This window comes from Schistocerca gregaria, chromosome 8, assembly GCF_023897955.1.
Source record: "Schistocerca gregaria isolate iqSchGreg1 chromosome 8, iqSchGreg1.2, whole genome shotgun sequence".
NCBI classification, from domain to species: Eukaryota; Metazoa; Arthropoda; class Insecta; order Orthoptera; family Acrididae; genus Schistocerca; species Schistocerca gregaria.
In genome coordinates this window covers 373578892-373604932 of record NC_064927.1, presented here as the reverse complement: position 1 = coordinate 373604932, position 26041 = coordinate 373578892, and the positions used below count along the sequence as shown (strand labels likewise).

The 26041-nt window shown below is 39.6% G+C and overlaps 1 protein-coding gene and 1 long non-coding RNA gene across 2 annotated transcripts in view; both read right to left on the bottom strand.

Annotated features, from left to right (window-relative positions):
• LOC126285200 (uncharacterized) overlaps positions 1-22248 on the bottom strand; it is a 111664-nt gene extending 89416 nt beyond the window's left edge. Inside the window, exons 1-4 of the mRNA XM_049984506.1 lie at positions 22221-22248; positions 20312-20433; positions 19579-19714; positions 5249-5372 (exon numbers count right to left, since the gene is read on the bottom strand). Of these exons, the coding sequence (XP_049840463.1) occupies positions 5249-5372; positions 19579-19714; positions 20312-20433; positions 22221-22248 (410 nt within the window). The remainder of the gene's footprint in view (positions 1-5248; positions 5373-19578; positions 19715-20311; positions 20434-22220) is intronic.
• A 308-nt stretch (positions 22249-22556) lies between these two features.
• LOC126284922 (uncharacterized) lies at positions 22557-25737 on the bottom strand. Its single transcript, XR_007551575.1, has 2 exons — positions 25602-25737; positions 22557-23842 (listed from the first exon to the last, which is right to left on the bottom strand). It is a non-coding gene; the product is annotated as an uncharacterized LOC126284922 (long non-coding RNA).
• Between the last annotated feature and the right edge of the window lie 304 nt (positions 25738-26041).

Below are 26041 nucleotides of genomic sequence, written 5' to 3'. Positions count from 1 at the left end.
AACACATCCACAGCAATCAAGGATTTTCTCTCTCATCTACATCTACATGACTACTCTGCAATTCACATTTAAGTGCTTGGCAGAGGGTTCATCGAACCACAATCATACTATCTCTCTACTATTCCACTCCCGAACAGCGAGCGGGAAAAACGAACACCTAAACCTTTCTGTTCGAGCTCTGATTTCTCTTATTTTATTTTGATGATCATTCCTACCTATGTAGGTTGGGCTCAACAAAATATTTTCGCATTCGGAAGAAAAAGTTGGTGACTGAAATTTCGTAAAAAGCTCTCGCCGCGACGAAAAACGTCTATACTGTAATGACTTCCATCCCAACTCGTGTATCATATCTGCCACACTCTCTCCTCTATAACGCGATAATACAAAACGAGCTGCCCTTCTTTGCACCCTCTCGATGTCCTCCGTCAATCCCACCTGGTAAGGATCCCACACCGCGCAGCAATATTCTAACAGAGGACGAACGAGTGTAGTGTAAGCTGTCTCTTTAGTGGACTTGTTGCATCTTCTAAGTGTCCTGCCAATGAAACGCAACCTTTGGCTCGCCTTCCCGACAATATTATCTATGTGGTCCTTCCAACTGAAGTTGTTCGTAATTTTAACACCCAGGTACTTAGTTGAATTGACAGCCTTGAGAATTGTACTATTTATCGAGTAATCGAATTCCAATGGAGTTCTTTTGGAACTCATGTGGATCATCTCACACTTTTCGTTATTTAGCGTCAACTGCCACCTGACACACCATACAGCAATCTTTTCTAAATCGCTTTGCAGCTGATACTGGTCTTCGGATGACCTTACTAGACGGTAAATTACAGCATCATCTGCGAACAGTCTAAGAGAACTGCTCAGATTGTCACCCAGGTCATTTATATAGATCAGGAACAGTAGAGGTCCCAGGACGCTTCCCTGGGGAAGCACGATACATCCGAGTGGAAAAAGATGAACTGCACCATGGTTCAGAATCTCCGCCCCGAGTTTTGACTACTGCATTTCATACATTACCACATGAAGTAAATAGAAATTCTGCATTGTTCATCTTCAAATGTAGCAGCCTTCCAAATATTCGTAGCAACAAAATAAATTTCTTTACACAAAAATACCAATGATGCACAAGGCTTTAGGATTGTTGCACGAGTTGGGGCTCATTAAGATTTCACATAGCAGCACCTAGGGCTTCGTGGAATTTTGTGAAGTGCTTGGTGGCGTTAGTGAATCACAATGAAGTGCTTCCATTACAGTGCCAAATTCAAGAGGGGAGTTATTTCCCTTGTAGAACAAAGTTCTAATCGTACTGCAGGTCCGCGATACGGGATTGATAACAGCAACATCAGGCAATAGTGACTGCATAGAGAGAAATTATTTGATGTTCAAATAGCTAGAAACCATATAGTGGGCCAAAGTGTGGCTGGTATCATGCACTAGAAGTGATTTTAAATGAATCTGTTAAGGAACAATGTATGAAATTCCTGCCTGTGAAAGTCAAAATTTTAAAAATTAAGGAACATGAAATTGCTAGAGAGCAAAAAATTGAAAATTTTAAAGGTAGTTGCAGCTGGATTGATCTGTTTATGAAGCACTGGGGTTTTTCACTTCAGAGGCGAACTTCAGTTGCACAGAAGCTGACGAAAAATTAAGAAGAAAGACTTGTGGAATTTCAGCGCTTCATAATTAGGCGGCACTCCCGTATATTTTGACATGCCATCAAATTATATGGCTCACACCAAAGGAAAGAAAGACACCTGCATCTACATGATTACTCTGCAATTCACATTCAAGTACTTCGCAGAGGGTTCATCGAACCACAATCATACTATCTCTGTACCAGTCCACTCCCGAACAGCGCGCGGAAAAACGAATACCTAAACTTTCCTGTTCGAGCTCTGATTTCTCTTATTTTATTTTGATGATCATTCCTACCTATGTAGGTTGGGATCAACAAAATATTTTCACATTCTGAAGAGAAAGTTGGTGACTGAAATTTCGTAAATAGATCTCGCCGCGACGAAAAAGTCTTTGCTTTAATGACTTCCATCCCAACTCGCATATCATATCTGCCACACTCTCTCCCCTATTACATGATAATACAAAACGAGCTGCCCTTTTTTGCACCCTTTCGATGTCCTCTGTCAATCCCACCTGGTAAGGATCCCACACCGTGCCAGCAATACTCTAACAGAGAATGAACGAGTGTAATGTAAGCTGTCTTTTTAGTGGACTTGTTGCATCTTCTAAGTGTCCTGCCAATGAAACGCAACCTTTGGCTCGCCTTCCCCACAATATTGTCTATGTGGTCTTTCCAACTGAAGTTGTTTATAATTTTAACACCCAGGTACTTAGTGTGTTCTTACATCAGGGGGTGAAAAACAGCAGATGTCCGCCATGCTTGCTTGCACAGCAGATAGACATAAATTACCCCCATTCATAGTTTTCAAGCAAAAGACTTTACCGAAATCAAATGTGTTTCAAAAAACTGTAATTGCATGAGCAAACGAAACGGGTGGGGGGAGGGGGGGTTTCGGAGGACATGGTGCACGAATGGATTAGGAGTGTGTGGAATCATCGTCCTGGCATGCTTGGTTTACACAGTTTGTTGGTATTAGATGCATATGCAGGCTATACAACACCTGCAGTAAAACGAAAATTATAGGAAAGCAAAACTGACTTGGCAGTAATTCCAGACAGGATGACATCAATTCTGCAACCATTTGACGTCTGTTTACTAAACCATTTAATGACAAGCTTAAACGCATATAAACAGACTGGCTTTCAAAAAGCGACAGACAACTGATACCAAAAGGACATGTAAAATGTGCAAGTTTCTCGCAAGTGTGCCAATGGATTTATGATACATGGAAGTGTGTTTCAAATCAGACTGTGCAACAAGCATTTTAAATATGTTCAATATCCAATGCACTAGATGGTATGGAGGACAATGCTCTGTATGAAGATATGAGCAACAAAGAATCGAGTGACAGTGATTCAGAATTATAACTGATATTTTAAACATTTCGTATAAGATGTATTACAAGCATAATAAAATTTTATTTTAAATTTCAGCATTTAATTTCTAAGTAATTTTCATTCTTATTTTATAAGTGTTGCTACTCTGCACTGCACAGGATAGAAAAGCGTGGAGAGCTGCATCAAGCCAGTCTACGGACTGAAGACAACACACTCTTCATTTGAACTCGTCACTAAAAATCCACTACGAAAATCCGACTGGCAAGACTGTTTGGGATGTATGTCAATATGGCCAACTCTACGTTCTGAATTTTTTCCTACCTGTGACACAAGATGGTTGCTAATAGGAACTTTTATGAATCGTGAATCACATGCAGTATTCTCTTCACCATAAGAATAATATGAATGTAAACATTATGCCATGTATTCTTTCATGTTTGCTGCTATCTCATTTAAATCCTGTCTGCCTAATAAACTACGAAACTGGAGTGAGACAACAGCAAACGCGGAAGTACATACATATCATGTCATGTTTATATTCATATTATTCTTATGCTGAATAGTGATACAGTCAGAAATGAAGCACGGCAACTGACTAGATTTTTAAATCTAAGATTTCTGTGCAGAATGTAATGTACTAAAGAAGCGTCTGCAAAGATTTTCAAATGGAGAAAAATTTTCACTCAACTCTCTTTCAGAACATCTATCACATGCAGTCTATTTTTGGTTCTTGTTGATCATTATCAAAGAAAGCAGCAGTGTAAGTAACAACAAACAGCAGTCTCTTGCCATTGTTTCAGTAATGAGACAACTCCTCTCTTATTTTTTATTGTAAGTGGAGGTGGCGTGCATTAAAGCAAGCCACACCGCGAGCGGCGACAGGTCGTAAAACACTCCTTATCCTAATGCTACAAACAATGCACGACACCGTACAATAATCCATTTTCATCTTAGAGTGACATAAACACCTATAACAAAGAGCGGCACTTATCAGATCAAAGCAAACTAAGCAATCGATTCAAACCAGACAAAGAACGTGACAAAGGAAGGGTACCCATATAAATACGGATGGAGTGCCTGATGCGTAGCAACGGCTACCTGGTAAAAATTAACTGCTAAGCTTATCACTGGAACCAAACTACTGTAGCTGTATCTTCATCCATTTGACCTAAATTGTCTCTCATGTTACAATGGACCAACTTTGTTTCGATTTGGAGGTGCAGTCTAAAACTTTTATCTCCCTTGAATTTCGAGTCTCAAATTTCTGGTGCAGATTGGATTTGAGTGCAGCTTAGATTTGAGTAAATACAGTACAAGCAAGCACTGATTTCTTTGAATACAGGTGTCTCGTGTCAAAAGTGGATCACAAGGAAAATCAGATGAGACTTGCTTAGAATTACAAATTGGAGTGGTAATTAGGTGATTCCAGGAAAGTATATTAACTCTGAACAATAGGTCCCACAATAGTCAAGACTATAATACAATATATAATTATTATGTTTGGTTTGTGGGACACTCAACTGCGCGGTAGTCAGTGCCCATACAAAGTTCGAATTTTGACACAGTCCAATTTGTTTCACAATCCAGTCTAGCCACTGTCACGAATGACGATGATGATGATGATAACACAAACACCCAGTCCCCGGGCAGGGAAAATCCCCAACCCCGTCAGGAATTGAAACCAGGACCCTGTAATCCAGAGGCAGCAACACTAGCCACTAGATAATACAAGAAAGCAAACATGGAATAATGTAGAATAAGAAGTTTTAAGTAATTTTATAACTGTGAGAAGAGGGAATAAAAATATTCACATGAATAGTAGGAATAAATTGAATTCTATTTTTTTAATTATAGTCACATACAATAGCAACACCCTACTAGGATCCTGAATTTACCTGTCATTCCTTCACTTATCTTCTGATTTGAACATTACAGGCACATTCAATTACTTTCCTACTAACTTATAGGTTTCTTGAGTACACGGGTATCACAAGGGTTATCTGATCTGAAACCTGTAATGTCAAAACATTCTTATTTATCTCTGCCAGCAGTTACCATAGGAGTGACCATTTAGCTGCAACATTGCTTCCCTTTCCTATTTGTGTTCTTAACAACATTCTGAAAAGTTTCATTTCTGTCAGTTGGTAAATTAGCATTCTTCTTAGTTCACTTATTATCACAGACCTCCACCTATTTCTTTTTATAGCTTAAGAATTGGTTAAATTAAAATAGTTGTTCAAAACGATGCCCCACCAAAACTACAAACCTTAGTCTACTTGCAATGAGGTTAACAGTTTCCATGGTGTCCATATTTTCTTTGTGTAGAATAAAGTACACATACTCTCCACCTCTATCTGCTGGCCACGGCACAGAACGCCTCTCCTGCTTCCCTGTAAAAAAGTTAATTTCATTTCAGACATCATGCAAATGCCAACAACAATGATTATTAAAATTTAGTGGGAGATAAATCGTTTTGTTAAAAAACGAGTAATCCAAATTCTCTGGGTCATATAAAACATACTCCTGGCAAAGATATATTGAGAAAGAAAAATGTTACATGCGATGAGAGTAATTGTTTACTTGCAAGTTGTTAAAATATGCAAACAGGTGGTATCTATGACTAGGTAATTTTGTTTATTAGACACTGTGCAGAGTTACGATTAATAATCAGATAACAATGTTAGGTAAACGAATATCATCATTTTCATATAAATTAAGCAATTTAAGCAACACACACCACTTGCTGGCATACTGAAGTCCTGAAGGTTTGAGAGGACTGCTCGATCCCAAGCTATTAACCAAGGCACGACAACTTGGTCGCAAATTCAATTTTGCTTTGGGAAAAAGAGACCAACATCATAATATAAAAACTATGTTTCACTTCTGGTAAATGTCCATGCCATTGAGAGGTGAATGCTAAGGGGATCAACACTTAAAAAATCTGTGGTCCAACCAGGATTCAATACCACGATCTTTGCGTCTTCAGGGCCAACTTCAATTTTGCTCAAGCTTCGCTACTGCCTGAAGCTGCAGCGGCTGTACTGTTACATTGCAATGCTATCATTTTCACAGCAGCAATGGACTAACTCCTTAACACAAAACCCCAAATTATCTCTATTATTTTGACAGACACTTGAAATCCCGGGCATATTTGTGCAACTTAAGAAGAGGCCTTCGAAAAAAAACACTTCACTTACATCTGTTCCAGCACTGATAGTTACATGTTCATCCACTGAAGAGCACATGGTACTACATTTGTAGCCTGACTGTCATGTTTTGGTTGGGGTGGTTGACACTAGACATCATCGTTATTGCGTGCAGCTCTCAATACTCAACAACACAACATGTGCTTCCACAATCTCCTTTATTGTTGTTTAGGCAATGCTTACATAAAAATAATTACTATAGCTATCCTGAAATTGAATTTAGCAGCTCAGAAAGTGTAGAAGACTTCAATGTTACTTCACTAGAGACTGAAATAGACAACACTTCGTCAGTTGGGCGGCAGGAGCTCACCTGCTTTACGAAATAAATACATCCACTGTGCTCCAGCTAGCACGTCCAAGATATAATTTCACAGCTACACAGAAACTAAAAAATAACTTCAAGTTTCAGGATATTTTAGTCCAAGTCCGGTACAGATATAAAGATAATGTTACAGAGTGGTATTAAAATTTATGTGAAAAGATGTCCATGCTAAGATTCAATGACGACATAGTTATCCTCCATAAAAGTGAAGAAGAATTACAGTATGTGTTGTGGGAATGGACAGACTAATGAGTACAGAATACGGAAAAAAAGTAATGCTTAGTAGCAGAAATGATGGGCAATAAACTTGACATAAAAATTAGGTTCCACAAGGTAGATGAAGGTGCACATTAGCAAAGGCAAAGAGAGTATTCTGACCAAGAGAAGTCTACTAGTACCAAACATTTGCGTTAATCTGAGGAAGAAATTTCAGAGAACACATTTGGCACACAGCACCATATATTACTGAATGAGGTGGCCCTTCACAGAATGGATGAAGAAAGAAAGAATGACTAGAACAAGGGGTAGGATAATATGGCATATTAAGATAACGGAATAATTTCTATGGCTTTAGACGGAGTTGTAGAGGGTAAAAACTGCCGGAGAAGACAGGTACAGGCATAAATGCAACAAATAAATAGGATGTGCACTGCAAATTCTACTCTTGATTTGAAAAGCTGAGGCTGCCCCAAGAAAGGGCTCACAGCTCCAGGCTCCGTTGGCTTCCGTCACACAGCTTGAGGCTGCTGCCAAGGGGCCTCACTGTGGGGGATCGAATGCGGGGATGCAAGGGACGTCGAGCACGTCCCACGTTTTCTCCGATTGGTCCACGGTCCACTGCTGTGACTGTCTCGGGTAATGCCAGGACTCAGGTAGACCCCTCACCCGTGGTCGAGTGGGAGATCATTCCACAGTCTGGCAGGCAGCGAAAAACTTTCAGAGGGGCCAATCTTAGGGCCTCTCCAATTCGTTTGACGAACAAGTTTCGGGAGTTATCTGTGGCTGACGATGTCTCTGGGCCGCATGCAATCTTCCACCCCGTTCCAGAGGAAGCTTCTAGGCCCGCAAGGTCTGGGCATTCACAGAGGGTGGGTTTGCTGGTAGTTGGGAGCTCCAACGTTAGGTGCATAATGGGGACCTTTAGAAACATGGCTGCCAAGGAGGCGAAGCAAGCCAGTGTGCACTCCGTGTGCATTCCGGGGGGGGGGGGGGGGGGGGGGGGGGGGGGGGGGCGGGGGGGGGGAGTCATTCTGGATGTGGGAAGGGTGCTTCCAGATGCCATGAATAGTATAGGATGAAGCCAACTGCAGGTGGTGGCTCATGTCGGTACCAATGATGTCTGGTTTCGGGCGGCTAGCGGAAATGGTAAAGACTGCCAGTCTTGCTTCCGAGATTAAGGCGGAGCTCACCATCTGCAGCATCGACAGAACTGACTGAGGTCCTTTTGTGCAGAGCCGAGTGGAAGCTCTGAATCAGAGGCTCAGGCGGTTCTGTGACCATGTAGGCTGCAGATTCCTTGACTTGCACCATCGGGAGGTGGGTTTCCAGGTTCCACTTAATAGGTCAGGAGTCCAATACACACAGGAGGCAGCTACATGGGTAGTGGAAGCTGTGTGGAAGGGACTGGGTGTTTTTTTAGGTTAGACGGTCTCAGGGAACCACAGAAGGGGCGTCCATCTAAAAGTGGGCAGGTAAAACACGGGAAGGTGGTTGTAGAAACGATTGGTATTGTAGTTTTAAATTGTTGTAGCTGTGTTGTGAAAGAACCAGAGCTCCAAGTCCTAACATGAAACATTGAAGCTCAAATAGTTGTAGATGCAGAGAGCTGGCTAAAGCTGGAAATAAGTACAGCCGAAATTTTTTCAAACGATGTAACAGTGTTCAGAAAGGGTAGATTAAATACAGTTGGTGGTGGAGTATTTATTGCTGTCAAAGATAGTTTGCCTTGTAGTGAAATTGAAGTAGATAGATTGTGTGAAACAGTATGGGTAGAGGTTATACCTGACAATCGGACTAAACTATTAATTGGAATGTTTTACTGACCTCCAACCCAGAAGATATAGCTGCTGAACAGTTAAAAGAAAACTTAAGTCTCATTTCAAATAAGTACCCCACTCATACAATTACAGTCAGTGGTGGCTTCCATCTACCCTCGTTATGCTGGAAAAATTGTACGTTTATAGCTGGCGGCAGGCATAAAATGTCATCTGAAATTGTACTGAATGCTTTCTCAGAAAATTATTTGGAACAATTAGTTCATGAGTCCACTTGAAGCGTAAATGGTTGCGAAAGCATACTTGACCTCTTAGCAACAAATAATCCGAGACAAATAGTGATTATTCTGAGGAATAGAAGTTACTGACCACAAGGCAGTTGCTGCTGAATACTAATAACACCTCAAACCATCAAAAAGAAACGCAAACTATATCTACCTAAAAAAAGCTAATAACATACTATTAACGACTTTTAAAGAGAGAGTCTTCACTCCTTCCAATCTGATCATGTAAGTGTAGAAAAGGTGTGGAACGTTTTCTAAGAGATAGTATCGACAGCAATTGAAAGATATATACCACATAAATTAATAAGTGATGGTACTGATCCTCCATGGTACACAAAACCTGTCAGATCATTGTTGCAGAAGCAATGAAAAAAGCATGTCATAATTAAAAGAACGCAAAATCCCCAAGACTGGCAAAGTTTTATAGAAGTTTGAAATTAGCGTGCACATCAATGCAAGATGCTTTTAATAATTTCCACAATGAAATTCGTCTCAAAATCGGGCAGAAAACCCAAAGAGAGTCTGGTCATACATAAAGCACACCAGCGGCAAGACGCAATCAATACCTTCACTGCGCAATAACAACGGTGAAGTCACTGATGACAGTGCCACTAAAGCAGAGTTATTAAACACGGTTTTCCGAAACTCCTTCACCAAAAAAGTCCACATAAATATTCTTGAATTCCAATCAAGAACAACTGCCAAGATGACAAACAGAAGTAGATACCCTTGGTATAACAAAGCAGCTTAAATCACTTAATAAAGGCAAGGCCTCCGGTCCAGACTGTATACCAGTCAGGTTCCTCTCAGAGTATGCTGATACAATACAATAACTCCATATTTAGCAATTATATATAACCACTCGCTCACACAAAGATACATACCTAAAGACTGGAAAATTGCTCAAGTTACACCAATACCCAAAAATGAAAGTAGGAGTAATCTGCTGAATTACAGGCCTATATCACTAACTTTGATTTGCAGTAGGGTTTTGGAACATATACTGTATTCTAACATTATGAAGTACCTCTAAGAAAACGATTTATTAACACACAGTATGCACAGTTTCAGAAAATATCGATCTTGTGAAACACAACTAGCTCTTTATACCCGTCAAGTAATAAGTGCCATCGACAGGGGATGTCAAATTGATTTCATATTTTTATATTTCCAGAAGGCTTTCGACATCATTCCTCACAAGCGTCTTCTAACCAAACTGTGTGCCTGCGGAGCATCACCTCAGTTGTGCGACTGGATCCGTGATTTCCTGTCAGAAAGGTCACAGTTTGTAGTAATAGGCGGAATTTCATTGAGTAAAACAGACGTAATATCCAACTCTCCCCAAGGAAGTGTTATAGGCACTCTATTGTTCCTGATCTATATTAATGACATAGGAGACAATCTGAATAGCCGTCTTTGATTATTTGCAGATGATGCTGTCATTTACTGCCTTGTAGAGCCATCAGAGGATCAAAACAACTTACAAAATGATTTAGATGAGATATCTGTATGGTGTGAAAACTGGCAATTTACCCTGAATAAGGAAAAGTGTGAAGTTATTCACACGAGTACTAAAAGAAATCAGCTAAATTTCGATTACACGGTAAGTCACACAAATCTGAAGGCTGTAAATTCAGCTAAATACGTAGGGAATACAATTAGAAATAACCTAAATTGGAACAATCACATAGATAATATTGTGAGTAGAGCAAACTAAAGACTCGGATTTATTTGCAGAACACTTAGAAGGTGCAACAGGTCTACTAAAGAGAGTGCTTACACCATGCTTGTCCACCCTATTCTGGAGTATTGCTGTGCAGTGTGGGATCAGCATCAGGTGGGACTGACAAATGACATTGAAAAAGTACAAAGGGCAGCTCGTTTTGTATTATCGCGAAATAGGGCAGATAGTGTCACAGACATGATACGTGAATTGGAGTGGCAATAATTAAAACAAAGGCGTTTTTCGTTGCACTGGGATCTTCTCATGAAATTTCAATCACCAGTTTTCTCCTCCGATTGTGAAAACATTCTGTTGCCACCCGCCTACATAGGGAGAAATGATAATCACGATAAAATAAGAGAAATCGGGGCTTGCACAGAAAAATTTTAGAGCCCGTTTTTCCCGCATGCCGTTCGAGAGTGGAACGGTAGAGACAGCTTGAAGGTGGTTCACTGAACCCTCTGCCAGGCACTTTATTGTAAATAGCAGAATAATCACGTAGATTTAATTTCTGCCTAGTATTTACTGAGTGAAAGCTGTTAATTCTTGGGAGTAAGGTGATATTGTTCACTATATATAACTTTCCTCCTTGGTAAGTCACAGCAACTTTGAGACACTAACAAACACAAAATTCAAGCTCTCCCTTAAAACCCACATCCTTTCGTCGTTCCCTCTTTCCTGATGAAGCAACCGTGGGTTGCGAAAGCTTGAATTGTGTGTGTGTGTGTGTGTGTGTGTGTGTGTGTGTGTGTTTTTGCGTTTGTTAGTGTCTATCAACATACCAACGCTTTCGTTTGGTAAGTTATGTCATCTTTGTTTTTTGATATATTTTTCCTACGTGGGATGTTTCCCTCTATTATATATTGGGAGGCTACTGTCAGAGTACCCCGACAGGTAACCAGGGGTCAACAAGAGGTTCGTGAACTTACACCACTTACTGCCTAAACTGCCCGTTTCTGAGCCAAAAATATTTGATTTTGTGTTAGTTTATTTTCTACAAGCCACAAACTTATGTCATGAACTGCGCTATTTGAAATAGTGCCAATGCTGCACACAACTTCCTTTACCAGGCTAGTGTTATCAGCAAACAGAAAATTTTTAGAATCACCTGAATACTTGAGGGCATATCATTTATATACAAGTGTCATTCAGTAAGTAATGCCCCACTTTTTTTCTCAAAACATATGTATTGTTAAGAGTCAGAATTTGGTGACAATATGCATCAACGTATTTTATCCATGTCCTATTTTTCTACGTAGTCTCCATGGCCGTACACCAACATTGTAATGTATTCCCTGCTGGTAAAAGCTCTTGTCCTGTAGGCATAGCCATGTTTTCACTGCATGACTGACAACTGTAGAGCCAATTGTCGAGTTGTGACGCGACGGTTGGTACGAATAATGGCACGCGCACGATTCAGCATGTCTGAAGCAGTGTGTGTGACAGGATGTCCTGAGTGTGGCTGGTCATGGAGCTCTGTTTCTGCATTTCCTGAGGCTGCAACTTTCTTTACCCATCACCCATCTGTACTCTCAACTGCAGCATCACCATACACTGCACACAAACGTTTATGAATGTTCACCATGGTTTCTTTTTCTGCACACAAGAATTCACTAAAAGCATGCTGCTTTTAACTTGAGTCTCATGTAGACACCATTCTGAGATTGTACTATGGCTGTACCATCCGCCACTATGGTTCGAAACTTCTCCAGCGCACAGAACCAACTTCAAATGTGAAGCACCAATAAGGATGTTTGTCTATGTATATTAATGGCTTATAAAAAAGTGTGGGTCATTACTTATTGAACAACCTTTGTGAAGAAGGAACAGGAGCGGCCCCAGCACTGATCCCTGGGGCATCCACCATATGACTGCACCCTGTTCAGATCCCACATCATAGCCATTCTCAATCCAGGATAATGACATTTTGCTGCCTGTTATTGAAGTAAGAAGTGAACCAATTGTGAGCTACTTCCTATATTCCATAATGGTCAAACTTCTGGAGGAATATTTTGTGATCAACACAATCAAACGTCCTAGTTAAAACCAAAAAGATGCCTGGCTTTCTAAACCTTTTGTTTAATCCATCCGGTATCTCAGAGAAAGAGAATATAGCATTTTCAGTTGCTAAGCCACCTCTAAAACCAAACTGTACATATCTGATAGCTAATTGTGTGGAGTAAAATAATCAATTAGCCTTACATATATAAACTTTTCAATAATTTCAGCAAACACTGATGGCATAGAAATAAGTCTAAAATTGTCTACATTATCCCTTTCTCCTTTTTTATACATCAGCTTTACTACTGGGTACTTGAGTTGGTGTGTATCGACAGAATTTGATATTTCATTGAATTATCTGCCTTGTGGCACGTGTGCAGGGATGGGGTGGGGTGGGGTGGGTGTGCTTCGCATACACTTCAAAGACAAGTGCTGAGGTTGTTATTGAACTGCTTACGAAATTATGTTGCCACTGATAAAGACTAAAAAAGTGTCCGTACTAGTCTGATATTTGTGAAATATAAACTGAATTGACAATAGAAGTTGGACATCATCAAAAACATGTGTTACCAATAATAAATGAACACTTGAACCAAATTTTTAACTCAGTGGTGTTGCATCTGTTAACATTTAATTCAGCAATAAACCCAATAATTAAGTAACAACCCAAACAATTTTTGTCAAGAGACTACAAGATTAAACTGCTATCAAGGAACATAGGTCACCATATTAATAACATTGCATGTTCTACTACTTCTTCAGTATTAAGCTCATTAACACACAGACTTTAATTATTTACAAGTAATATCTTATTTAGAAAAGTATTGCTACCTGTCAGATTACTCCAATAGGTGCAATACTGTTACCATTTTTTGTATTAACACACTAGCTACTGCAAGACCATCAGCAGATAGATGACCATGTTTAACGCACTATGCCTGCCAGCGGCAACATACTCCACTCTGTCCAGTAAAGAGTATTTTTGGATGGTTTGTAAAGTTGCAAAAAGCAAAGTCCAAATGTTAAGTAATACCAACTTAATAAAGAAATACAAATTAATGCGTAGTACTGAACCACATATAGTGGAGCACACAACAGCTGTCTGGCACATATCATCGAGCGTACACCTCTGCTGCATCCACCAGCCGCCTCTTGTCACTCAATACATTGTCACATTTACCTGTTACCTTCTGTGAAAATTGAATGGACATTTAAACAAGTGATGGTACTACTTCCTAAAGGAAGAAAAAGTATTCTATTTTGCACTAGATAGTCCATAATTTTTTGTTATTGGTTAGAGTACAAATTTGAACAATACTTGATGTGGAATGGAACAGAATCTTTAACACAAAAACTCCATTTTTTTTATTTTTTCCGTTTTCTGTCTGAGAGATCCAACTGAGCAACTAAACTCAAAATTATTTGCAATTTGATCGAGACTTCATGCAACAAAGTTATGTTACGATGTGACATTACAATTATTTGTTAAAATGCGAAATACTAAAAAAGTTCCCTGAAATTATACAAATTATATTTTATCGTAAAGTAATTACATGGTGGTCAGAAGTAAAGCAGTGGCGGTCAAGTGACAGAGTTTACAAGAAAGCATGTTCAGCAGAGCATAGGAGCTTTGGTCGCTGATACTTGTCTTTCTAGGCTGTTGTGTGGGCAGCAAGTGCGCCACAAATTCACCAAATTTCAGACTGTGATTTTGTGAACTTAGATGTATGATATGCGTAGATTTTAAGACTTTCAATAATGATGTGATTGAATTAGTCCAATGACATTGTGCTGTAAATAATCACAATTTTAGTGAATATTGTTGCTAAGAAATCGAGAGTGTTGCCAAAACTATCTGTTAATACTCATCAGTCCACCACACACAATTTTTTTTATGCTAGAAGCATAAATAAAGCTGTTATAACTCATTGGATATTTTATCATTCACTTTCTCTCTACCAACACAAGGCAATGAATGGATTCTGCACAATGAGGAATAGTAAGGGCTTTAGAGCATCACTGTGTAGCCCAAAACCTTTTGAGCAGGCCACGTAATCTATTAACAGCTGCACATTGCCCTTACTTGCTGGGTTGTGCTGCATGGAAACTTGACTGAAGCGAGTACTAAACACCCGCAGTTAACATCCTAAGGATATTATGTGTGTGTTCAGACACAAAGAACAGAACAAACCTTACGAAATTCTAACGACAGACAGACAAATGCTCAGTAATATCACAGTGTGTTTCTACAATTGCTCCATCAGATGGCACATCATGAAGCATACTATGTCCATGGTATGAGGGTTGTTCAAAAGAAGAGATACCAAACAACACTGCGGGCATAACTGATGTCTTTATTCAAAAGTTATCACCACAGACCTGAGCACAACTATCCCACTGTTTCATGAGCCAAATGATTCCCCAGACTCACAATTTCAGTGGTTGTAATGGGAGTCAATCCTCCACAACATGTCCAGTTTGTTGTCCAAGTTGAAGTGCTTCATTTTGAGTTTGTTTTTAGTGGATGAAACATATTAAAAGTCACAGTCTGGGCTTGAGGGTGGTACTCAAATTGCTCCCACTGAACTTTATCATTAAACTGCGTAACCTTGGAGACGTGTAGAGACATGTTATAATGGAGGAGACTAACTCCATCATTGTTAATGGGTTTTCCTTGTTCGAGGAATTCAATGAGTATTAGTCCTTAGGCACTGAAAAAGACACTGAACTTAACTTTGCCTGCTGAGGGCACTTTTCTTTTTAGGGGCAGATGATGACACTAAATGCATATCCCAAGATGTCTCAGATTACCCTAAAGCAGGGTATTTCAGTCTGTTTGGTTGTTACAACAATTCATACCTTTTCATTTGAACACACTTTATATTTCGCTTTATAAGCATATTGTAGAAAATGTCAAAGGCATCTTCCAAAAAATTGGATAATAATCCTTAATAGTAATTAAGGATCTTAAGACAGTTTGCACAAAAACTAAAATTTTTAACATACTAACTTGTAAGAGTAATTTAACTGGATAGATAAAAAATGTACTCACCAAGCAGACAGAACAAACATGTGAAAGAAAGTTGTAATTAGGCAACTTTTGGGGCCATTGGCTCCTTGTTCAGGCATGAGGGGTTGAAAAGGAAGGAAGAGGGGTGAAGGAAAAGGACTAGAGGATTCTAGGGGAAGGGATAGATTTGGGAGAGTCACCCAGAATCACACATCAGGGGAGACTTACTTGTGCCATATGTCTCCCCTGACCTCACAACTATAATAAATGATCTCCTAATTCTTGGAGACAATTCTTAATTAATGTGATTTAAGACATTTTATAAACACTTAGCGGCAGTGTAAGAATGGAAATTTAAAATACTTGCAATGAAGAAGTTATGTATATCGAGCCTGACAGCAGCCGATAATGACTGAACACGTCTTTCAAAACTGTCTCCTAGGCTCAAACTGTAGTAACTACATAATTTGCATGAAATTTTTAACTGCAAAACAAGTGCTTAAACTGTTGTGTCAACTGCACACTCTATGAGCAAGAGTAGTAGTACATATTATTGTGATTATAAGGCATTGTATGGTTTTTGCTTCCTGGAATGCAGAACAAATTATATTGTTTGAGTCCACATCTGTTTTCAGAATGTTAAGATGTTAGCACTAACTGACAAAAAATTGCCCAAGAACTCCTTTGGTGAGAATGAGATATTCACCAAACTTAGTCTCAGCACAGCAGTACTTTGGAAATTTGTCACTCAGTGCTGACGTCTTAACAGTTTGAATACTGAGGAGAGCTGAAACTTTACATTATTTGCTCTGTATTTAAGGACACAAGTGCCAACCAAAACCTTATAATTACAAATTGACTTAGATAAGCCTTATGTAAATAAAGCCACACCTATAGCAGCAGGCTTGTATAGTCAAGCGTTTTGTTCAAGCACGGACAAATACTCTGAACACCACACTTGCACATGCATCGGTTAGAACTTCAAATAGTGGGAGTTCTATGAAAACAAGTCGCTTGTTTCACCTGTGTGTGTGTGTGTGTGTGTGTGTGTGTGTGTGTGTGTGTGTGTGTGTGCGCGCGCGCGCGTTTACTTGCATGTGCACGCCTACGCTCCGCCCCCCTCCCCCACACATGTATGCAAGCACATCAGGCATGGGGTGGGGAGGGGGGAAGAGGCAACAAATGTGGGGTAAAGGCTGATATCACTCACAACAAGGTGAAAACATGTGATTGGTAGAAATATTTCAAGATTGACAAAAATGTTGCAATTACCTACTCACATCAATCTTGGGTTAAAAACAAGGACACAATAATTTAGGAAGTTATTATGCCACACAAAAGACTGACAGTATTATTACAATTTCTCACATCCACATGGGGCTATGAAGTATCTACACACTTTACAAATACTATGAAAAGGATAGCTTGCAACTCACCATACTGAGATGCAGATAGGCACAACAAAAGGACTGCTAAACATTTGAGCTTTCAGCCAAAAGGCCTTGTAACGTAGAAAAAAATAAACACACACATTCACAGAAGCACAACTCGTACACACAAGACAACTGTCACTGTTCACTGTGACTGGATGGGTTGTTTGGGGGAGGAGACCAGACAGCGAGGTCATCAGTCTCATCGGATTAGGCAAGGACGGGGAATGAATTCGGCCGTGCCCTTTCAAAGGAACCATCCCGGTATTTGCCTGGAGCGATTTAGGGAAATCACGGAAAACCTAAATCAGCATGACCAGACATGGGATTGAACCACCGTCCTCCCAAATGCAAGTCCAGTGTGACTGGACTCAGTTGCCCAAGAGTGATTGTGCGGGACTTGCGCCGGCATGAATGTGTATGTTATCTACACTCCTGGAAATGGAAAAAAGAACACATTGACACCGGTGTGTCAGACCCAGCATACTTGCTCCGGACACTGCGAGAGGGCTGTACAAGCAATGATCACATGCACGGCACAGCGGACACACCAGGAACCGCGGTGTTGGCCGTCGAATGGCGCTAGCTGCGCAGCATTTGTGCACCGCCGCCGTCAGTGTCAGCCACTTTGCCGTGGCATACGGAGCTCCATCGCAGTCTTTAACACTGGTAGCATCCCGGGACAGCGTGGACGTGAACCGTATGTGCAGTTGACGGACTTTGAGCGAGGGCATATAGTGGGCATGCGGGAGGCCGGGTGGACGTACTGCCGAATTGCTGAACACGTGGGGCGTGAGGTCTCCACAGTACATCGATGTTGTCGCCAGTGGTCGGCGGAAGGTGCACGTGCCCGTCGACCTGAGACCGGACCGCAGCGACCCACGGATGCACGCTAAGACCGTAGGATCCTACGCAGTGCCGTAGGGGAACGCACCGCCACTTCCCAGCAAATAAGGGACACTGTTGCTCCTGGGGTATCGGCGAGGACCATTCGCAACCGTCTCCATGAAGCTGGGCTACGGTCCTGCACACCGTTAGGCCGTCTTCCGCTCACACCCCAACATTGTGCAGCCCGCCTCCAGTGGTGTCGCGACAGGCGTGATTGGAGGGACGAATGGAGAAGTGTCGTCTTCAGCGATGAGAGGCGCTTCTGCCTTGGTGCCAATGATGGTCGTATGCGTGTTTGGCGCCGTGCAGGTGAGCGCCACAATCAGGACTGCATACGACCGAGGCACACAGGGCCAACACCCGGCATCATGGTGTGGGGAGCGATCTCCTACACTGGCCGTACACCTCTGGTGATCGTCGAGGGGACACTGAATAGTGCATGGTACATCCAAACCGTCATCGAACCCATCGTTCTACCATTCCTAGACCGGCAAGGGAACTTGCTGTTCCAATAGGACAATGCACGTCCGCATGTATCCCGTGCCACCCAACGTGCTCTAGAAGGTGTAAGTCAACTACCCTGGCCAGCAAGATCTCTGGATCTGTCCCCCATTGAGCATGTTTGGGACTGGATGAAGCGTCGTCTCACGCGGTCTGCACGTCCAGGACGAACGTTGGTCCATCTGAGGCGCCAGGTGGAAATGGCATTGCAAGCCGTTCCACAGGACTACATCCAACATCTCTACGATCGTCTCCATGGGAGAATAGCAGCCTGCATTGCTGCGAAAGGTGGATATACACTGTACTAGTGCCGACATTGTGCATGCTCTGTTGCCTGTGTCTATGTGCATGTGGTTCTGTCAGTGTGATCATGTGATGTATCTGACCCCAGGAATGTGTCAATAAAGTTTCCCCTTCCTGGGACAATGAATTCACGGTGTTCTTATTTCAATTTCCAGGAGTGTATTTTTGAATAACGCCTTTTGGTCAAAACCACACAAGTTAGCAGTCTTTGTTATGCCTTGATTACAGCTAATCATCTATAATACTTGAGAGTTGACTTGTATACTTCATATCCTTACTGTCCTGGACTGATAAATATCAGTGACTTTCTCTCTCCTCCAGTTGGTTCTGGATGAATTTATCGTCTAAATAATGTTTGCCAATGACAAGGTCGTTTGTCTAGTATCTTATTAAAAGTAAGATATATTCAGTATCTGTTTTTGCCTTATGTCAGGGTTAATGCTGTTGAAACTTAGCTAGCTTTCATATAGGTGAACAAACGTTTTTGGCAATTTGTGATTGACCTACTTCGTGTCGCTTGAAATAATGCCACTATTAAGACTGCCTCATATTGTTGGTACGCATGCTTAAACCTATGTACTTTGGTATGCTTGCACAAGCTTGCATGACTAAAAATCAAAACAAACATCAAGCAGCTTCAACAGTCATAAAGTTTGTGTAAAATTACTCAGGGACAGTGTAAGCACACTTGCACAAAATGCTTCATGTATCTGTGTGTCAAGCATCCAGTTACATATATGGCTGCCTTAAAGGGTGAATCACTCATTATTTGAAAGTCAGTTGCATTTATTTTGAAAAAACACTCTGACCAGCACAGTACAACATTATAGGTATACAAGGGGCAACTACAAAGACATGTTGGTTAACTTGTAAACACCCTTACAAAAGTAGGTTCTGAAACTGGCCTAAAAGAATATATACTTCCTTTACATACCTGCCTTACTGGATCTCTTAACAACAATGTACTTTTTGCCATCCTTATCAACAGTGTTGCTAATCAAACGAGATTTTCCACATTTCACTATGGCAGTGTGCAACTTGCGCCTGTCTTCTTTGCTCATGTCAGTGGCCTGTCAACAACAGACGTAATTACAGAGAAGTTCGATAAATTTCAACGTAAGTTAGGGATGAGCAGGGAAATACAAACAAGAGTCTCCAACCTAAAACAGGAAGTGGCAATTGACTTATCAAACAGACACACTCAAGTTTTCCCATGATAAAATATAAATGAAAACATGACATCTGATAGTGGTGGTCTTGCTACTAATATTCATTATACAAATTGACTGGAATGGCATTATTGCTGCTGTGACAATAGTTGGCGACATACTAACAACAGACAGTGAGCTATTAGAAGCTTACAAGGATGTAGTTAACTCATGAATTATACCAAGTGCAATACACTTCTGACATGGCAATACTTTCAAATATCACAGTTCAGTTCATCACCATTTGCCATGAAGCCATTACACAGGATCAAGTTGTACTGAAATTGGATGTTTCACATGAGTTTATTAACTGTTCTTGTAGAAGTCAACAACAAGCAAGAGACTTTCCATAAATGTATATTGTACTGTAGAAAGCCTGTACAAAATAGCATTGGCCTGTGAAATTGGTGATACAATTTCTGCAACCTTCTTTTAAAAAAAGTCACAATGTAAGCTTACCTCAATTTCAACTTCCTCACCATTAGAGTCAACGATTTCCATTAATGTTTTATATTGCTCTTCAGAAAGTGTTGTTTTGAGATAATCATCTATGTCTTCCTTTGTCTCTGCTGCTGCAGCAACTAAGCAAAATGCAAATAGTCAAGTTAAGTCGTTCAAGAAAACAGATTTCAAACACAGTACTACAAATTATGCGATAATAAACAATGTCAGATATGTCAGCCATTGATTTGCACATTGAAGTATGGAAATACTTCAAGTACAAGATGTTGAAAAATAAATACAAAGTATTACATACCAAACAACTCCGACAAATTCCTAAAAAGAAAAGAAAACTGCATGTAAAATTACTAAATTTTACACATATTTTCTGCACCTTATTGGTTGAGAAATTTATGTAAACCATTAACAAAATGATGTTTAGTTCTTCACATTTCACTCCATGTTATCTGTCTTCACAAGCAACTGATGAGGACAATAATCAGATGAAGTCACATTTATTTCTCTCTCTCTCTACTTCAACTCGTATGTTACGCAGAAAATTACCAAGTTGTTCACTGCTCTGTGTGTGTGTGTGTGTGTGTGTGTGTGTGTGTGTGTGTGTGTGTGTGTGTGTTATTGATATTCAACAGCTAGGTTATCAGTGCCCATGTTAATCCTAAGTACAAATATGTCAAATCACAGGAACACTAGATGCCATATCGAAGTAAAACAACCAAAGAGAGCCAAAAATTAATTTGTAATCTTCACACTATGGCAGATGAAATTCATTTAGAGACTACATTTCCTATTCCCCTGAAGGTATTGACCACATACAATGGAGATGGCATAGTATATTAGCAACATGATAAAATAAAAATAAAAAATACTTAGAAGAATATTGAGATTCAGACAAGATCAGGTACCAATAATGATATGCAACTGCAAATTTCAACATGAATACCATTCTGTCAGTCATAACACATTTTGCAGTGGCCACTAAAAAAAGCTGTCTAGTTTTTCTCTTGAAAGAGGGATGGCACTTACCACACCAGAGCTTAAAAAAACATCTAAATGAAAAACCTGTTACACTACATTCCCTCGGAAACAACTGACAGTATAAAAAGTAATGATAGCTTGGGGGGGGGGGGGGGGGGGAAGGGGGAGGTAGGGGGAAGAATATTGCTGGACAGCTGGAGCTAATGTGGCAAAATTTGTCAAAATAATCGATATATATATCACAAGAATGAGCAAATTAATTTAATCCTAACAAAATCTGCATAAGACTAAAAATAAAAGTTTTAATCAGTTATAAACAAATTTACATTCTTGCCTTGAAATATACAGAGACAAACACCAACTTAATTCCAACTTTAATAAACAAAGAAAATGTCATAGCAGTTGAGTCGATTTTTATTCTTTTTCATCATATTGAAAACCTTATTTTTACTTCACTGTGTAATTTTACACACTGTAATCATAAGCTTCTATGTTCAATGTAAGGAGAATAAATATCCATGGTCTGTAATCCAATATTTTCCAATAACATAAAAATTACCATAAATGTATTTGTCAAGCTGCAAGAATCCAGCACACTTTAATCTTTTCCGACAGTCCAAGGCTCAAGGTACTAGCTATACCCTGGAAGTGATAACTCAAGCTGGTGTCCTCAGAAAAGGAAAAAAAAATTATTCTTTTGTAAGTCTCCATTCAAATCACCTCCTGATTATTACCAATAATTACACAGAAGCCTAGAGAGATGAAATATTCCTTTGACAACATTTAGTCTTCAGTTTGGAGTATTCACAGGGATTATTTTTCTACACAGTGGTTCATGTAATTATCGTGAAAACTGATGTGTCAATGGGCTGTTGCACTTTGAAGCTCGATGGCAATTATACAAAGAAATACTGACACTTTGGAAAGTTACCTCCTGTTAATACTTGTTTTTCAGACATACCATCTGAAACCCCTAGTTCTGTTATCTCCCCTCACCCACAAATGGTATTCACAATGAACAACCAACATAAAATACTTTTGAGACATTTCAGATTATATACAGAAGCACATACAAAAGGGCTGTAACATTTCTAAGTTGTGTTTCTAAATAATTATGCCCCTTACTTCTATATTTGAAATGAAGAAACAGTTATTATAAATTTAATGTGATCCTCTCTCTAAAAGTAAAGTGGCAAGTTGCATTTGCAGGGACTTTACATGCAATCTCATGGGGATTTCTGGTGTGTCATAAACCAAATTAACACAATTGGTTATAAAATATTCTTTATTTGTAATAGCTTTGATCAACAAATTCAATTAACAAATTACAATTTTCATCCCTTACAGTTTATATGGATATAATTCACAATGTGTTAAGGTAAATATTACTGTCCTTATTCAATAAAATATCTGAACATAATATCATTAGTTGTTTCTCACACAGAACACTCAATGACACATTTGCTGAAGAAAAAAACTGCATAATTACAATTATAGTGCTGAATTTGTATCATAGATAATTTTAACAACTTTATCTTTGCTTGCAACAAGTGAATATAATAAAGTATTCATAGACAACAAAAACATGCTCATATCTGCTGTACTTTCAGTACATTTCTACCACATTGGAACAAACCAAATAAGTAGCTATGAACAAGATGGCAAGAAGAGCAATGAGATCAGAAACAAGGAAAACCCCCAAAAATACAATCTTCACACTAAAGACTACACCCAAAACACAAAAAGGAAAGAGATCTGAGCCAAAAACTAAATTACAGTAGCTATAAAAGCATTCCAAAAAAATAAATAGCAACACACACACACACACACACACACACACACACACACACACACACAGACAGAGAGAGAGAGAGAGAGAGAGAGAGAGAGAGAGAGAGAGAGAGAGAGATATTAGTTAAAGAAAATTAAGAACATTTCTTACCTGCTGCTTTCAAAATTTCACTGTGCAATAAAAAAGAACGATCTATAATTTTACAAGACTATACTCCTAAAATTAATTAAGGAATACACTGACTTCGCATCTGCCAGGGCAGCACATGCTTATACATATGCAACTATAAACTGCATGCACTTCAAGAAACTACGGCAAAATCAAGAACAGAAAAGTTTACCTGGAGCCTCTGGTGCCTCTAAGGTAGTCAATGTCACAACATTTCCATCACAATCAATTTCATTAACATGAAAATCTGAGTACCGTTGTTTGATAATTGCACTAAAACCTTCGTGTTTGCTGATATACTCCGTTATTCCAGCTCCATGTTCTGTTAACCTCAAATTCATTGTATTCTGAGTAGTTGCATTCCCCCGTTTCTTTTCCTTAGGCTTTGACTTTGAGCTTTCTGCAACTTCTGCTTTAACAGCCTCAACAAGTTTTTTTTTGTCATTCTTTGATAATCTGGTTTTCCTAGGCGAGAATGCCTTAGCTTTGGCTGTGGCCTTAAATGTTGGTTTACCACGATCAGAGCGTGATTTGTTTCTGTTCCTTCGGTTCATTATGCACCTTTACGTTGTACCTTTCATACACGTAAAACCCTGAAAGTAAATGAAACTTTATCAATAAACCGTTTCAAACATAGACTGTCTAACTTTAATAATGTGTCACTTCAAACAAAATAAACAGTCCATCTTTAGAACACATGGGAGCCCAGTATGGTTCTGATGAAGATAAACCATATGGGGGGGGGGGAGGGGGGCGCCGGCACTGCTGAGCTAATGAATATCGATACTCACCATATGAGTATCACACGAAAGATCAAAGCATACTTCGTGATTTCCACGAGTTAAATACAGGGGAAAACAGTATGGCCTACCACTAAAATATGAATACTTCCTGATGCCGCCTTATCAGGGTTAATACTCCCAATGTGTAGCACATTTCTGGACAATTTAGCTAGATGCCACCTTGTCATGATTAGACCTAACGTTCACAATGTGGACAGTGTTTCCGAACAATTTACAAATTGTCCAACATACATTCACTAGGCCTAACAAAAACTCTGAGGAAAGCTGTAAATACTACAGAACTAGTGCAAAATTTAGGCCAAACTATGTATGTATTTCAAAACCCTAATCATCATAGCTACTAAGCACTAACACAATACAGGAAAGCAGAAAGGCCCTGAATGATGCAATATTTCCATTGTGTCACAAATTCAATCACGGAGCAGGAAAGACAGTACTATAGAATCACTGTCACACGATTCTGTTAAAACTCTATTTAGAGAATTAGGAAATCTTTGTTACTGGTTTTGAATTTGGAAGCACGGAAACAATGACTAAACAAACTACGCCGTTTCCGTATTGATTACGTTACAAGCGAAATGCCCACACCGATTTTCTTAACTTCATTACTGACAAACACTGTTACACACTCAATAAAACCCGTAATCCGCAACGGGAACACTAAAATTTGTCAATGGCACGAAGTCAGCAGTCCCAATGACATAGGGTACCGTTTTGTTCTCTTTTTCATAATCCGCTATTTCTTAACGACGTAACAAATATTATCCACTACTACTTGGAAATAACGCCACTAAATCTTTAATTCTGCGTGAATTCTGCCTGAAATGTAGCGCCATTAGTAGTCACATAACAAAGGTTTAATGTAAAATATTGTTAGTACTAAAAGCAGAACAAGCAAGAGCTAGAGCAATCTTTCATCTGATAACTATAATTCGTAAAATATTGTGCACTACAGAACGTCATCCATAGCAGGCTTACTCATAAAAATTTCCAGAAATATCAGTGGCCACGACTGTTGTTACGAGTCTCTACGTTTATCTTTTTAAGAGACGAAGAAAACAATACCTTTAAAGCAGTTCTGTAACACATAGCAGCTCTTATTAAAATGCCGACTGGACTTAAATGTGTTTTATGTATTTTATGCACTATTTCTAAACTTTTGTATAATGCTTCTGACTAAGGCAAATTAAAAAGCAAGTAATTCGTACACTTGCCCACAAACAAAGGGATACAAAAGTAGAAAGGAAGTTAAAATTGCCTGTTGGCGAACTCGTTTGACAAGCCTCCGACATGGCCACAATTCAAACGAGGTCCATTACTTAATGGATGCTGTATGAAAGTCCAGAAACAACTGTTTTCATGTGAGATACTCATGTACCTAAATATTCAGCCAAATGTTTTGATAGATGAAAGGCAAAATAACATAAATGCCGGTATTAAGAGGAGGAACAAGATATTATTATACCACTGATTTGATGCACCGAAGATGTACCGATTGGTACTAATATTTAATATTAACAAAAAAACACACGCAAAGGCAATTACTTACAGAAATACTGAGATCGCATTCAGCGCAAGTGTAAAAAAACTATACTTCCAAATCTCATACACACCCGGACCGACACAAGGAACACGCACAAACCCGCAGCACCATCCATCAGCACACAAACCAACATAACACAGTGCATCCACGAATCACAAGTGATTTCACATGGGGCCAATCACGTAGCTCGTAGCACCGCATATAGCTAGTGATCCGCCTGCCAACGCCGCGCCAATAGGAGCTTGCCCGCACTATTCAAATCGAGATTTCAAGAACAAACGTCAGCCAGTTTTAAAATATCGTGTGAACTACTTTCGTCGTCTTAGAGACAAAGCTATTTCACACTACTCTGTTATCTTTACGACTCAGGTAGGGAATAAAATGCAAAAAATATGGATCCTTTTTAAAGAATATAACATCTCTTAAATTCTGCAAACTGTTATGAG